This window comes from Danio rerio, chromosome 2, assembly GCF_049306965.1.
Source record: "Danio rerio strain Tuebingen ecotype United States chromosome 2, GRCz12tu, whole genome shotgun sequence".
NCBI classification, from domain to species: domain Eukaryota; kingdom Metazoa; phylum Chordata; class Actinopteri; order Cypriniformes; family Danionidae; genus Danio; species Danio rerio.
In genome coordinates this window covers 2,486,646-2,503,649 of record NC_133177.1, presented here as the reverse complement: position 1 = coordinate 2,503,649, position 17,004 = coordinate 2,486,646, and the positions used below count along the sequence as shown (strand labels likewise).

General features: G+C 36.1%; 2 protein-coding genes across 5 annotated transcripts in view; both read left to right on the top strand.

The window, feature by feature from the left end:
• LOC141377643 (uncharacterized) overlaps positions 1 to 17,004 on the top strand; it is a 160,205-nt gene that overhangs the window by 80,089 nt on the left and 63,112 nt on the right. The gene's annotated exons all lie outside the window — the stretch shown is intronic.
• pth1r (parathyroid hormone 1 receptor) overlaps positions 1 to 17,004 on the top strand; it is a 206,736-nt gene that overhangs the window by 150,859 nt on the left and 38,873 nt on the right. For all 4 annotated transcript variants that reach the window (XR_012384993.1, XM_073912036.1, NM_131357.1 and 1 more), the window contains 3 exon segments: positions 2,619 to 2,729; positions 5,332 to 5,456; positions 15,817 to 15,911. Coding sequence is in view for 3 of the 4 variants with exons in the window: in NM_131357.1 (NP_571432.1) it covers positions 2,619 to 2,729; positions 5,332 to 5,456; positions 15,817 to 15,911 (331 nt within the window). In the remaining variant the exon portion in view is untranslated.

The following is a 17,004-nucleotide window of genomic DNA, read 5'->3' as shown; positions in this document are numbered from 1 at the left end:
ATATAATATAAAAAAACAACATATTAAAAAAAAAATATATATATATATATATATATATATATATATGTGTGTGTGTGTGTGTGTGTGTGTGTGTGTGTGTATGTGTGTGTCATTCATTTATGTTTAATTAATTCATTTTAATTAATTTAATTAATTGTTTGTTTGTTTGTTTGCTTATTTGTTTGTTTTAATTTCTTGTTATTTAAAATTTATTTATTTTTGTAAAATTTCTTATTATTTGTATTTTATTTTTTATTGAATTTCTTATTATTTATATTTTATCATTATTTTTTATTATTGTTAAATTACTTATTGTATTTTATTAATGAACTTGTTTATTTTTTATTTAATTTTTGTTTCATTTTAATAATTTTATTTCTTCCTATTTATTTATATATTTATTGGTTTATTGTTAATTGTTTATGTTTAATTTTTATGTATTTTTTCTTTAATTATAAAAATGTTTTTATTAATTTATTTTTTAATCTATTTTTTTTGTTACGTTTCATATGATTTTATTTAATATTTATTTAGATTTTTTATTATTATTTTTATTTAATTTTGTTTATTAAATTTTTTTTAAATTTATTATTTTGTTTATTATTCTTATTTATTTTTACATTCAATTTTATTTATTTATTTGTTTATCATTTATTTTTTATGATTTTTATTTTTTATTGACCACTAGTATCCCTATAAAAAAAGTCAAGAACAGGTCTAAAATTTTAAGCTAATAGCGTGCTTTAGCTGACGCTGTCAACACAAATTTAAATCCAATAAATATTTATATAGACATGTTTGTTGTTTATTCATTAATATATATATATATATATATATATATATATATATATATATATATATATATATATATATATATTTTTTTTTTTTTTTTTTTTTTTTTTTTTTTTTGCTTAGTGCCTTTATTAATAAGGAGTCGCCACAGCGTAATGAACCACCAACTTATCCAGCATATGTATTACACAGCAAATGCCCTTCCAATCACCAACCAAAACTGGGAACATGTTTATTGTACACAATTAAAATGAACTATTATAATATGTTCTCATGCTCCGGTTTCCCCCACAAGTCCAAAAAACATGTGGCATAGGTGAATTGGGTAAGCTAAAATTGTCCGTAGTGTATGTGTGTGAATGAGTGTGTATGCATGTTTCCCAGGGATGGCTTGCAGCTGGAAGGGCATCCGCTGCGTAAAACATATGTTGGATAAGTTGGCGTTCATTCTGTTGTGGCGACCCCAGATTAATAAAGGGACTAAGCTGAAAATAAAATGAATGAATATGTTCTTATTTTCATAAGACAAAGTTTTTACATTTACATTTAGTCATTTAGTAGACACTTTTATCCAAAGCGAATTACAAAAGAGGACAAGGAAGCAAAACCTCATTCAGGAAATAACATTCCACAATAGAAACACCAATATATCAGTACTTGTTTTCCTTTCCCTTTTTTCACATCAGATTACTGAAGTAAAATAGGTTATGATCATTGACTATAAACTACAAAACTGTTTGCACATAAAAGACCTGCAGTGGAAAAAAAAACCTGCAACGAAAGACCTGCAGCAGGTCATTGTTATACTGACTGACAGGTTCTGTTCAGTCCGAGTGCACTGACAGTTGTATAAAGCTGTTCAAGATTGTACCCTGTCATTCAGGAAAGAGCAAACCTCAATGTGTCCGAGTGTCAACTTCATTGTGTCCTCAGATTTTGGAGGAGGTTATTTTGGTTGTTGCTGGAGCAAGGGGTGTGTGTGTGTGTGTGTGTGTGTGTGTGTGTGTGTGTGTGTGTGTGTGTGTGTGTGTGTGTGTGTGTGTGTGTGTGTGTGTGTGTGTGTGTGTGTGTGTGTGTACTGCAGTTCGCTACTTCTGGAGCCAAATCAGTCTAAAAAACAATACATTAACTAAGTAAAACACAAGCACAGCACAATTCACATTTACAAAATCCAATTCGTAAATTGTAAACACAATTCAGAAACACCACACAATTTGTGAATTCACTAGTAAATCTCATAAATATTCTCACCAAATGGATTGTATTTGCGTATTTTTAATTGTTTTTTGTACTTAAGAATTGAATTTGTGTATTTACGAATCTTGTTTTGAATTTACGAATTAGATTTGTGTATTTATGATTCGTGTTTTGAATGGACAAATTGGATTTGTGTATTTACAAGACATGTTTGGAATTTACAAAATTGAATCTATGTATTTGCGAATCATGTTTTAAATTAACGAATTGGGTTTGTGTATTTAGGAAGCGTGTTTTGAATTTATAAATTGGATGTGTGTATTTACGAATCATGTTTTAAATTAACGAATTGGATTTTTGTATTTAGGAAGCGTGTTTTGAATTTTTAAATTGGATTTGTGTATTTACGAATCATGTTTTAAATTAACGAATTGCATTTTTGTATTAAGGAAGCGTGTTTTGAATTTATAAATTGGATTTGTGTATTTACGAATCATATTCTGAATTTACGAAGTATGTTTTGTGAATGTAAATTGGATTGTGGATGTATGAATTATATTTCAGAAATGTATGATTTTTGAGACCGATCTGACTCCATTACTAAATGTCAATCCTGCTTTGTGTTATAGAGGGATCCTGTCTGCCAGAGTGGGATGGCATCCTATGTTGGCCCGAGGGAGTTCCTGGAAAGATGGTGTCCACTTCATGCCCAGAGTACATATATGACTTCAACCACAAAGGTGAGCTTGCAGGAGCTGACCTGTGCTTTAATAATGTCTGTCAACACTGCCTGGACAATGATGGAGAAACTCCAGAGTTAACGAAGAAACCATCCGCTCCAGAGTCTGGCTTTTTCTTCACTCACAATAGATCGCTAACGATGCTCCAAAATCTCATTGCTTATTTTTAATAACACTGTATTTAAAGTTACAGTTATTTTAAGTATTCCCTGGAGGATGTTATCACTGAATAAAGCCAGCAAGCTTATTGGTAGCTAAACGTAAAGCAAAGCAGTTTTGTATAATACTAATGGTTTTAATCTGGGGAAACAACTGCCTGGATGTATTTAATTATGCTTATTAGACACAAAAGATTGTTCTGAGGCATTTTGGTTTATACATTTTTTTAATTAAACGCAAAGCTGAGAGAAACAGAAACAGCTGATGGAGTATAGACTAACCTGCTCATTATTCAGACACAAAATGGCGCCAAACAGTGAAAAACGCAACGCTGACAGAAATGAAAACAGCTGATGGAGTATACACTAACCTGCGCATTATTCAGACACAAGATGGCACCAAACAGTGAAAAACGCAAAGCTAACAGAAACTAAAACAGCTGATGGAGTATACACTAACCTGCGCATTATTCAGACACAAGATGGCACCAAACAGTGAAAAACGCAAAGCTAACAGAAACTAAAACAGCTGATGGAGTATACACTAACCTGCGCATTATTCAGACACAAGATGGCGCCAAACAGTGAAAAACGCAACGCTGACAGAAAAGAAGACAGCTGAAGGAGTATACACTAACCTGCGCATTATTCAGACACAAGATGGTGCCAAACAGTGAAAAACACAAAGCTGACAGAAAAGAAGACAGCTGATGGAGTATACACTAACCTGCGCATTATTCAGACACAAGATGGTGCCAAACAGTGAAAAACACAACGCTGACAGAAAAGAAGACAGCTGATGGAGTATACACTAACCTGCGCATTATTCAGACACAAGATGGCACCAAACAGTGAAAAACGCAAAGCTAACAGAAACTAAAACAGCTGATGGAGTATACACTAACCTGCGCATTATTCAGACACAAGATGGCGCCAAACAGTGAAAAACGCAACGCTGACAGAAAAGAAGACAGCTGAAGGAGTATACACTAACCTGCGCATTATTCAGACACAAGATGGTGCCAAACAGTGAAAAACACAAAGCTGACAGAAAAGAAGACAGCTGATGGAGTATACACTAACCTGCGCATTATTCAGACACAAGATGGTGCCAAACAGTGAAAAACACAACGCTGACAGAAAAGAAGACAGCTGATGGAGTATACACTAACCTGCGCATTATTCAGACACAAGATGGCACCAAACAGTGAAAAACGCAAAGCTGACAGTAATGAAAACAGCTGATGGAATATACACTAACCTGCGCACTATTCAGACACTAGATGGCGCCAAACAGTCAACAACACAAAGCTGACAGAAACTAAAACAGGTGATAGAGTAACTACTAACCTGCGCATTATTGATACACAAGATGCGCCAAACAGTCAACAACACAAAGCTGAGAGAAACAGAAACAGCTTAATGGAGTATACACTAACCTTCACATTATTCAGACAAAAGATGCACCAAACAGTCAAAAACACAAAGCTGACAGAAATAAAAACAGCTGATGGAGTATATACTAACCTGCGCATTATTCAAACACAAGATGGCGCCAAACAGTTAAAAACCCCAAGCTGGCAGAAACAGAAACAGCTGAATGGAGCATACACTAACCTGTGCATTATTCATTTACAAGATGGCTCCAAACAGTCAAAAACCATGACATTTCATAAATAATTACACGGTTGTTGCATGCCTTATATCTTATGCCACTCTTAAACTTATCCACACCACCAAATCTGTCACTAAACCCAAGCTTAACAGCCCCATAAGTCAATATAAACATAATCAGTACATTGTAATTGTTTTTTGATGCAAGTACACACTTAATGTGACTTAATCTAAAGTGTAAGCCTTCTTCCAGACAAACACTCTTAGGAAATCTGCATGCATTTTTTTACATTCATAACAGAAAACATGGCGCGTTTTCTTAAAGCAAATGTTTGTGTGTTTGGACAGTGATCTGAGAAGTGGTGGTGCCATCCCTGACTGCTTTACATTTACATTTATTCATTTAGCAGATGCCAAAGGGATGCACAAATGAGGATAATGTAACCATAAGAAAATAATCCAAGGGGGAAAACAGTACAAACAGTGCTAGCTTTCCAGAATTGAGTTCTGGGAGCGTTTATGCCTCATTTCGGGAAATCCATAGTGTAAAATTCCCATAAAGCAGTGTTTCCAGCAGTGCTTCAGAGATCTATTAATTACTGCAGCTACATATGAAAGCACTAATTGGATATCTTACTGTTGTGCAGCTTTACCGTGTTCATTTTCATCGATAGCTGGATCCATATTTATGTCTCTGTTTAAAACTAAAAGCATTGATCATTTGATATGATGTTTCGATCTGTCAGTGTGAATGACAAATCAATGCATGAATGTTCTAAGTGAAAACACGACTGCATTGTTTGAGGGTGTTTTGTGCGCTGCATCTCCAGGTCATGCCTACCGGCGCTGCGACCTGAACGGGACCTGGGAACTGGCCTCACATAACAACAAAACCTGGGCTAATTACAGCGAATGTGCCAAATTCTTCCCCCATTATAACCAGAACCAGGAGAGGGTAAGATCCTGCTGCTGCTATTAACCAGTCTCATGTCTGTGTCAGAGCTTTTCAACATAACAAATCCCACAACATTGATTTATTCCAACTGATGTATTAGCAGATTGAGGCCACGCTTTATTTTAAGGTGTTTTTGTTCCAGTATTTATTTCACTACTGAGTAATATTTATTAATTATACACACTAAGAAAAGCTGTCACTGGGGTATTACCTTTTCAAAAAGTACCTTACAGGTGCAAATTGGTACCTTAAAGGAACATTTTTGTACCTGAAGGGTATACTTTTGTACCTTTAAGGTACTTTTAGGTGTAAATATGTACCTTTAAGGTACAAATGTGGACCTGATAGGTATAAATGTGGACCTTTTGAAAAGGTACTGCCCCAGTGACAGCTCTTGCACCTATATTTCTGAGAGTGCATGTACTATTTGGTTACAGTTAGTTGCATGTACAGTGGCTATAGAAAATCATCACACCCTGTGAAAATCTACACTCACCGGCCACTTTATTAGGTACACCTGTCCAACTGGTCGTGAACGCTAATTTCTAATCAGCGAATCACATGGCAGCAAAAAGACCTGGTTTAGGTGACTTTGAACGTGGCATGGTTGTTGGAGTTAGACGGGCTGGTCTGAGTGTTTGAGAAACTGCTGATCTACTGGGATTTTCACGCACAGCCATCTCTAGGGTTTAAAGAGAATGGTCGGAAAGAGAGAAAATATCCAGTGAGGGGCAGTTCTGTGGGCGCAAATGCCTTGCTGATGCCAGAGGTCAGAGGAGAATGGCCAGACTGGTTCCAGCTGATAGAAAGGCAACAGTAAGACAAATAAGCACTCGATACAACCGAGGTCTGCAGAACAGCATCTCTGAACACACAACACGTTCAACCTTGAGGCGGATGGGCTACAGCAGCAGAAGAGCACACCGGGTGCCGCTCCTGTCAGCTAAGAACAGGAAACTGAGGCTACAATTCACACAGGCTCACCAAAACTGGACAATAGAAGATTGGAGAAACGTTGCTGCTCTGATGAGTCTCCATTTCTGCTGACACATTCAGATGGTCGGGTCAGAATTTGAAGTCAACAACATAAGAGCATGGATCCATCCTGCCTTTTATCAACAGTTCAGGCTGCTGGTGGTGGTGTAATGGTGTGGGGGAGATTTTCTTGGCACACTTTGGGTCCATTAGTACCAATTGATCATCGTGTCAACGCCACAGCCTACCTGAGTATTGTTGCTGATCATGTCCGTCCCTTTATGAGCACAGTGTCTCCATCTTCTGATGGCTACTTCCAGCAGGATAACACACCATGTCATAAAGCGTGAATCATCTCAGACTGGTTTCTTGAACATGACAATGAGTTCACTGTACTCAAATGGCCTCCACAGTCACCAAATTTCAATCCAATAGAGCACCTTTGGGATATAGTGGAACAGGAGATTGGCATCATGAATGTGCAGCCGACAAATCTGCAGATGTGATGCTATCATGTCAATATGGAGCAAAATCTCTGAGTAATATTTCCAGTATCTTGTTGAATCTGTGCCACGAAGGATTAAGGCAGTTCTGAAGGGAAAAGGGGTCCAACCTGGTACTAGTAAGGTGTACCTAATAAAGAGGCCGGTTAGTGTATATCTTGGATATAGTGTATACTCACATTACACCCTGCTTTCAAAAGAGCTTCAGGATAAAGTTGTAGAAAGGCACAGGTTAGGTGAAGGCTACAAAAACTGTTATTTTAAACTATTAAATTATTTGTAAAGTGATTTGATTTGATTTCAGGCTGAATGGCAAATAAAGTCATTATTTCAAAGAATTATAATGATTTTCTATAGAGTAATTATGCATAAATCATATTAATCACTGTAGTAAGTACATGTGTGACATTGACACTATGAAATAAAGTGTTACCATATTTTATTGCTGTTATTTCAACCCAGCAATAAAATAAAAGATTTGCGTTTAATAGAACATCTGGAGCAATGTTATTCAAAACACAGACTGATAATAAAAACTCTATAATTCTGATTTTATAACAAAAAACTATGGTTTTTATTTTCAAATTAACTAACTGAAAATATAAATCCTAATTTAGGATGGGAAATAAATATTAGTATTGAAGTAATTTATTAGTTTCATTCATTTGTTATTCAGAGTGTGCGTGCGTGATATGAAATGATGACAGATCTGATTTCTTATCCATATTTTTACATTTTGTTTTCATAAAATATCACATTTTTATTTTTGTTTTAATCCAGAAACTACATATAAAATGATGCAGTGTGCAAAAATGTGCCTGCACTGACAGCTGAATTATTGTTTGTTATAAATATTGGTTTAAATATTTTTTTTTTCTGTCAAATACCTGGATAAGATTACAAAGAGGTTTACAACAGTGTTAACAGGTTTTCCCGTAACTCAAAAACACAGACTGGAATTTAGTCAATGTAATTAAGATGACGAACTAAAAACAAAAAAAAAGACTGTCTGAAACAAAATATACATGCAAAACGTAAATTAATTTTGGATGACAATGTAGTAAGCTATTGTGTGTGTGTTTTTTTTTTTTAAGATTTACTGCACCGTCTTTACCTGATTTAGTCATAGATGTAGGTAGTCTCAAAGCATGGCATAATATCTAACCAAACAAAGGTTTACTATGAGGACATTTGTGTTTAAAAGACATGTTTAAGTGTTTTGTTTTACTCTCATATCACTCACATGACCTTTAAATGTCAAATAAAAGATACAGTACGTTGAACCCCAAAACACATAAAAATAACATTTAATTTCAATATTTACTTTTCCTGATCCAGCCCTATGCAAACTGTGCCGGGAACTACAAAAAGAGAGAAGTTTTTGGTTAAAAACAACACAAAAAAGTAGTCCCTACACATAAGGATTAAGTAAATATCAATATTTACATTCTAATGGACACAAAACGTGATAAAGTTGGACAAGATGTTCAGAAATTGTGCTGCTTCAGTTCATTTAAAGTCAATTTAAGGAGCAGCAAAAATAGATTTTTCAGTATGTACTGTCTAGAATACATTCAGATGCTGCTTTTTGACAGTAATTACTTGCTGTATATTCTACATATACATAAACATGTGCATATATCTATTAGATCAGGCTATTTTTGTGATTTTTGTTTGCATGGATATGAATGTAAATGGCTTCATTTAAATATTGAACACACATCACATTTTTAGCACTGTGTTGCGGGTTGTTAGTCTTAATATTTGCTGTCTTACCTTCAATTCAAATTCACAAGCTTGTTGGAAATATGTACTTCAGCCAACATTTTGTGCGAAACTGCTAAGAAACATGCTTGAGCATACATTTCACAGCAGTTTCTAGGTGAAATGAACACTAGGGGGCAGTATGACGACAACTTTTGTTATTTTTCACACTAATGATATTTACAAGGACGTATTATCGACAAATAAAGGATTATTTTCATGCAGTTCTTTGCACAAAACCAAATAAACACCACCAAACAACACAACGAGGACTATGATTTGTTATGTATACGTTTGCATTACCTATCGATACTTTTCTGGCATGGTCATTTAGGTCGTAGCTTATTTTGTAAGGTATTTATGCTGCAGAGAGCTCAGGTTTGAGTCCAGTTAAGCAGGCTTCCACATTTAAGAAAGAAGCAATACAAAATCAAGGTAAACTATGTGCTGGCAGTGCACTTTTTTCTTCCGTCTGCTTCTGAAAACACTATTGGTTGGGTTTAGTGATCTGTACCACAAGCTCAAATAGGATGTGTATCAGTAACGTACAACTAAACACTACCTACAGGGCTCGAAATGAACCTTTTTTCTTGGTAGCACCGGTGCTTTTAACTTAAAAAATGTAGGCACACCTGACAAAGTTTTGTCGCACCCACTGAAAATGATGAGCACTGTTACTACACGTTTTATACTAAATAAATATTAACACTCTGATCACAACTAACAAATAAACAAAAATCTGCATGCGCTCACCGGCCCTGCACGCACTGCTTGACGTAAATGAGATAAACTGAATTAACAATAATAACTGTGCTGTTCTCACGGGTGCTGTCTGATATTGCACTGATGATATTGACATATAACTTATTATTTGCATACGTCATCTTAATATCAATAACAGTCTTTATGCAATATAAGTTTCATCTCAGTGAATGCATGCATTTTAGTGATGGTGAACGTGGTATTAATCGCACAATTGACAGCATCGCGATGATTAAATGAAGGATTAAATAATGTAAGAACATCTCAAGTATAAAATATGTAGATTCAGTGGCAAACACTCATGAAAACTCCGTCCCACCTGCTTTACGGTGAATGCTTTAGCCATTTTCATAGCGGACTTTAAACACTGTAAGTCTTTTATCCACTCTTGGAAAAGTCTAAATGCTGGATTGACATTCAGCACATGATCACTAATCAGATGTGCCATTATTTGTAACTTTAGGTGGTTTCTAAAAATAAATCTGTCAGCGTTTTCTTCATTCTTTCATATTCAGACCTTTAGATTTTCGCAGCTGTAGCTCCCTGTCATCGGAACTTAGTGATTGACAGCTGATATTAACCAATCCATTCGTGTTCTGTTCTAGCACAGTGGGCCAGTAAGAAGAGCTTGAAGGCAGGACAAGCATTTCGGGCTTTGTTTACTGCTGCAAGTTGACATGTCAACTGTTTTAAACCATTCCTGAGCGCTGCGTTTGGTGTTTTTAGGTGCAAAGATGCGTGAATGCCTCCTAATTCCACGAATGTGCAGTACATTTTGCTGTAAAACTGGTCGCACGACATCAATTTTATACACTTGCTCCCGAATATATTTTGAGGTCACCTAGATAAAATTTTGGGCACATATGCGACCAAAACGGTTGCAATTTTGAGCCCTGCTCTAAGTAACGTATTTCAGATTCTCAAAAATGTAAATGGCACCCTCTAGTGGATTTGTCATCAGGAACGTGCAAAAAAACAACAACCCAGGGTCATTCTGAAAACATAGTCCTGCGGATGTTTCTGGAGACCGCGAATTATGTAGCCGGAGGGTACGTATGGCTGCATTTCATTTTTTTAAGTGAACGCTTCGGGGCGGTGTGACGCTGTTCCCTTACGTGCTTGCCGGCTGATCGCTTACCTCCATGTGGAGGGCTTTCCCGCCGCAACCAGTTTGTCGTGGTTAGCTCCTCCCTGCGTCTAAAGTCCACCGACGTACAGGACGAGCTAACCACGACGACGATCGGGTTCAAATCCAGGGAAGAGCGGTTGCAGAAATCAAGTTAGACAAAAACAGAATTCAAAAAATAAGGTGAACAAGCGAATAACAGGGTGATAATGTGATGAAATCCAAAACGTGGTTAAAATCAGACGAGGGATTTTATTTTTCTGGACGGCTTTTGTTTGTAAATTGTTGGTTGGGTTTAGGGAAGTAAGCGGGCGGGCGGGTCAATCGGTAAAACTGCTTTCAAGAGTTCACACTTAGCTGATGATTGATAGTAAAGCTAGTTTGGCGTGCTGTCCCGGGAGAGAGCCCTTATAAGATCCTCGAGCCCTGGGCTCCCTCCCGTTGCAAGGCGAGAGGGGAGTTTGAGCTCAGGTAGATCTCGATGACTCCCCCTCTTGCTTGTTGTAGCTAATTGTCGGATATGGATGCTGAAAGGTGTACTCAGAGTTTAGCTAAAGTATGTGGATTAATTGTTTAGAGTGCTTGTTTTTAAACTGTGGGAGGAAACCGAAGGACGAGGGGAAAACCCATGCGGCCACGGGGAGAACGAGCACACTCCGCACAGAAATGCCGTCTGGTTTGGAAAGGAATTAAACCAGGGGCATTCTTGCTGTGAGGCAACAGCGCTAATCGCTGGCCACCGTGACGTCCGTTTGAAAGGAGGGAAAATAGGGTTGGGTGGGGGGGTTTCTTCAAGACGAAGATATTGAGATGAGAAAAGTCTGGGTATTTATAGTGAGTTACGGATCGTCTGATAGGATAATCAGTCATTAGCTAAAGTTGGAACAGCTGTGAACAATCATAAGCACGTGATCCTCTCGAAATTTGTTTATAAATAAACTTCACTTAGGGAAGGAGGAGGAGGGTGGGTCGGACGATTGGCTGGTCACCCAGTCAGTCATTCAGCCAGTCCAACGGACGGTCGTTCGACAGCAGCCTCTTGTGGGTTGACATGAGAACGGCGCTCATGCAAAAAAGCGCGCACAGCGGCCTCTCGCAAATTTGCGAAAACTAAAACTGCACAAATACGCACCTCCGGGGAAGTATTTTGCGGTCTCCAGAAACTTCCACGGGACTACATTGTCAGAATGAGCCTGGGTTGAATAAAACATACTCGAGGCATTGTATTTTACATGTTTTTAATGAACCTGGGCTAATTAAAATGGCAATTCTGCCCGATTAGTCTTCCTAACTGATTTAGTTTGGGAAAAAAAACATGAGAGGAAATAATGACATTTTCTTTCCGCCGTGTTCCTTGAAAAGTCGAACCGCATTGTGTGCACAAAGGCCGTTAGTCATCAGTGTTAACACTGAGGCCTTTTGCTTGTTTAGTTTTGTTTAGATTCATTTCTTTCATCCGTGTGCTTTTCATTTTGATTCAGACTGGCGAAAAGTTGAGCTGTGGGCCCAACTATTTATCATTTAGACGAGGAATGCACACACAAACTGAACCCTCTGTGAAAAAAAAAAGAACTATTCCACTTCAGACATCTGAGACGAATTGAATCAGTGCAATCCGCATAATCAAAAGAGTTCACCAAAAACTGTCAAACATGTACAGTTGAAGTCAGAATTATTAGCCCTCTTGAATATGTTTTCAACCTAATTTCTTTTTAAAAGAGAGAAGACTTTTTCAACACATTTTTAGTCATAATAGTTTTAATAACTCATTTCTAATTACTGATTTCTTTCTCTTTGCCATGATGACAGCACATAATATTAGACGAGATATTCTTCAAGACACTAGTATTCAGCTTAAAGTGACATTTAAAGGCTTAACTAGGGTAATTAGGGTAAAGTTAGGGTAATTAGGCAAGTCATTGTATAACAGTGATTTGTTCTGGAGACAATCCAAAACTAATAATGCTTAAGGGGGCTAATAATATTGACTTTAAAATGTTTTTTAAAAAATTAAGAACTGCTTTTATTCTAGCCGAAATAAAACAAATAAGACTTTATTCAGAAGAAAAAACATTATAGGAAATACTGTGAAAAATTCCTGAATCTGTTTAACATCATTTGGGAAATAATTGAAATAGAAAGAAATTATTCACAGGAGGCGAGTCATTTTGACTTCAACTGTAGGTGACTGAATGTGACCCTGGTTCCCCAGTGTAGATGAGATGTCGTGCAGCTTATCACACTGTCTCGTTCGGCGAAAGCTTGTGTGTGCAGGAAATCTGACAGGATTTAAGCACACAAGCTCCTTGTGGGAGTCTTTTGAACACTATCAGCTAATGAATCGCTTATAATCCCCGGGGTAGAGCGTCAGATTTCATTGATAGCGATGTGTTATCCACTCAGTACTCACACAGTCTTCTAGGCCTGCTTTATTATGGTAAAAATCATAACCGTGATTATTTCAGTCAATCATGATTACTTGAGGGTGGCTCAGTGGTTAGCACTCACAGCAAGAAGGTCGCTGGTTCGAGTTTCGGGCATTGGGCAATTCTGTGTGGAGTGTGCATGTTGTTGGCGTGGGTTTCCCCAGCCCAAACACATGCGCTATGGGTGAATTGGATGATCTATTTTGGCCGTAGTGTATGAGTGTGTGTGTCATGAATGAGTGTGTATGGGTGTTTCCCAGTACTGGGTTGCGGCTGGAAGGGCACAAAACATATGCTGGAATAGTTGGCAGTTCATTCTGCTGTGGCGACTCCTGATAAAAAAGGGACTAAGCCAAAGGAAAATATGTGAATGAATAAATTTGCAAGCGCTTACCTTAAAAAAAAAAGTTGTAAATCCAGTGAATCTTTCTTCAGTGTAGTAAAAATGAGCTGAAACAACACAATTCTTGAGATTTTTAGAGGTGCAACTTAATTATTTTATGTTCAATCCACTTTTTTGTTCCACAATCACCAGTTTTAGCTTCATCTATTTGCCTAATTAATCTACATGTCTCACAGTGTATAGCATTGTGGATGGAGTACTGAGATCTGTGTTTCGAGGTCATGCTTCTTTGCTTCCCATGTTAACATCTGATTAAGTCCCGAGAGACATTTCTGGAGTTAATTAGAAAATCATCAGTGCAAATGAAATGCTTTGGAGTGCAGCGACTGAACAGCACACACACAGCGCCAGATTTTTGCCATCAAATCTAATGCTGAATGTTAACATCTGGCAGATCTGCAGTTGTATCAGAACTCCAAATCGTTCCTTCATTCATTTTCATTTGGCTTAGTCCCTTTATTAACCAGGAGTCGCCACAGCGGAATGAACCGCCAACTCATCCAGCATATGTTGCGTATGCCCTTCCAGTCGCAACCCATCACCGGGAAACTCCCGCCACTCATTCACACTCATGCACTAAAACCTGAACCACACTGTTCCAGTTACTGAACCACACTGTTCCAGTTACTATGACCATTTATGTGAAGCTGCTTTGACACAATCTACATTGTAAAAGCGCTATACAAATAAAGCTGAATTGAATTGAATTGAATGCACTACAGACAATTTAGTCAATCAATTCATCTACTGTAAGTGTGAGGGAAACCGGAGCACCCGGAGGAAACCCACGCCAACATGGGGAGAACATGCAAACTCCATACAGAAATGCTAACTGACCCAGCTGAGGCTCGAACCAGCAACCTTCTTGCTGGGCCACCGCACCACACCCAAAACTCCAGATCGCTCTCCTATAATGCATCTAAGTCATTTCGGCTGAATGTGCGAGCGCTCAGTTTTCGCACGGCGCTCAGAACTTCAAGACAAACAGTTTTCGCATGAGGTAGTGAGCAGACACCTCCATCACAGACTTTCTAAATAAACAGGAGGGGAAAAAAGTCTGAGAGTCAAAACATAATTCCTTTACCAGCCCTGCGTTTGTTTACACGCCGAAAGATGCAAATGCTGGAGCTTTCGAGTTTGAGCCCAAACAGAAATTAGAGAATGCTGATGTGCATTTTGATGTGGTGTAAATAGTAGTAAACATGAAGGAAACTGTGGGATTGTTTCATAACATTATTTAGAGTGGAGTTGAAGAAAAAAATTAAATGCTTCCAGACTTAGATGTAGTCCTGGTGATGGAAAAGAAGTTAACCTGTACTGTAAAAGGATGTTTTAATTTAAAAAAGTAAAAAAAAAAGTTATTTAATAAAAAATATATTCTTCTTCTTCTTCTTCTTCTTCTTCTTCTTCTTATTATTATTATTATTATTATTATTATTATTATTATTAAATTTATTTGTTCGTTTATTTGTTTAATTAATTAATTGCTTTTTAAATTATTTTTAAATTTTTGTTTATATATTTATTTGTTTTTTTTATTTATTTATTTATCTGTCTGTACTTTTTTATTATTTATTTATTTGTTCATTTATTAATTTATTTAATTAATTAATTAATTTAGTTTCTTATTTGTTCGTTATTTATCTGTTTGTTTGTCTGTTTATTATATATTTATTATTTGTTTATTTGTTTGTTTGTTTTTTTTTGTTTGTTTATTTATTTATTTGTTCTTTTATTTATTTATTTATTTATTTATTTATTTGTTTGTTTGTTTGTTTATTTTTTTATTTGTTCATTTATTTATTTGTTTGGTCATTTATTTATTTGCTCATTTATTTATTGGTGTGTTTGTTTATTTATTTGTTTTATTATTTATTCATTTATTTGTTTGTTTGTTTGTTTTTGTTTGATCGTTTATTTATTTGTTTGTTTTTTATATTTGTTCATTTATTTATATATATATATATATATTTTATTTATTTGTTTGTTCATTATTTATTTATTTATTTTGTTTATTTATTTATTTTATATTAACTAATCTAACTAATTCATTTTTTCAAATATTTGTCAGTGAATGCTAATTAATCAAAAATAAATAGAATAGAAATATAATTGAATAAATTGCAATAAAGGTGATAAAGTCCTGTACATGTTAAAGTTCAGGTAATTGCTGCTATGTTGTTATATATTTTCATGTTATATTGTTAAATCATTATTTCTATATTTAATTTATATTATTCTGTTATTGTCCTAAAACTGTCATCTGTAATAAACAATCAACAGGTAATCAGATTAACTGTCTATATTGTATAACACAAGCCCTATGCTCATTTGCTGTTGTGTTACTGATGCTGTTGTTTTTTAGCTGTGGTTTCTCACTCTCTGTTGTTTTAATCCCCAGGAGGTTTTCGACAGACTTTACCTGATCTACACAGTGGGCTACTCCATCTCTCTGGGATCACTTATGGTGGCCACAGTCATCCTCGGATACTTTCGGTGAGAAAAACACGCCTCTATGTTTCTGCAGAGAGGATTAACAAAACCCTTCACAAATACGCAATCTTCAAAAGCAATTTTAAGGGCCTTTCCCTACTTTTGTGGACTTTGCCACAAAATACGTTTGTGTGATTATTGTTTGATATTGTCTGAACGAAATCGGCAAGATGCGTATATGTAAAATATAACAACACGGATGTTGATCTGTGCGTTTTCAGTGTAGATCAGACCTACAATATATCTGTGAACTTTAATCAATACAGGACTATTGGAAATACAGTATGTACTTCAGCCTACATTTCTAGTAGAGGTAACACGTTTCACTGCAGTTTTTAGGAGAAATGAAATCTAGGGGTCAGTATGAGGATGACAAATTTGGTCTTCTTTTACACTAATGATATTTATAGAGAAATATTATTGAATATAGGATTACTGTCATGCAGTTTATCGCATAACACTAAATAAACACCACAAAACAACTTAATGCTGTCTATAATTTGTAATCAATATGTTTGCGTCACCTATTTATTTCCATATGAACACTATTTTGCATGGCACTCTGGTTAGAGTACGTTGAAGCACACTTCAACAAAAGAGAATTAAAAGCATAGTAAAATCAAGGTAAATTATGTGTTGGCAGTGCACATTTCTCTTTCGTCTGCTTCTAAAAAAACACTATTGGTTAGGTTTAGTGACACAATCTCACGGCAATTCGTAACATTTTAATTTAGTGGCTAATTCGTATGAATTAGTACGATCTAATTAGTACAATTTAATACGATTTGCTCATTCCCCAGTGACGGTTGGGTTTAGGGGTAGGGTAAGTTGCCACGCCTCCTTTTTAAAATCATACAATTTCGTACGACTGAACTCGTATGAATTCATACAAATTAGCCACTAAACTGACAAAACGTAAAATACCTACGTTTTCTCGTGAGACCAGGCTGGGGTTTAGCTAGGTGATCAGTACAAAAAGCTCCTTCTTCTCCTAGACGTCTACAAGAAGGACGTGTATCTGAAACGTACAACAAAACACACCCTAAGTAGCTTATTTCAGATTCGCAAAAATTTAAACAGCGCCCTCTTGTGGATT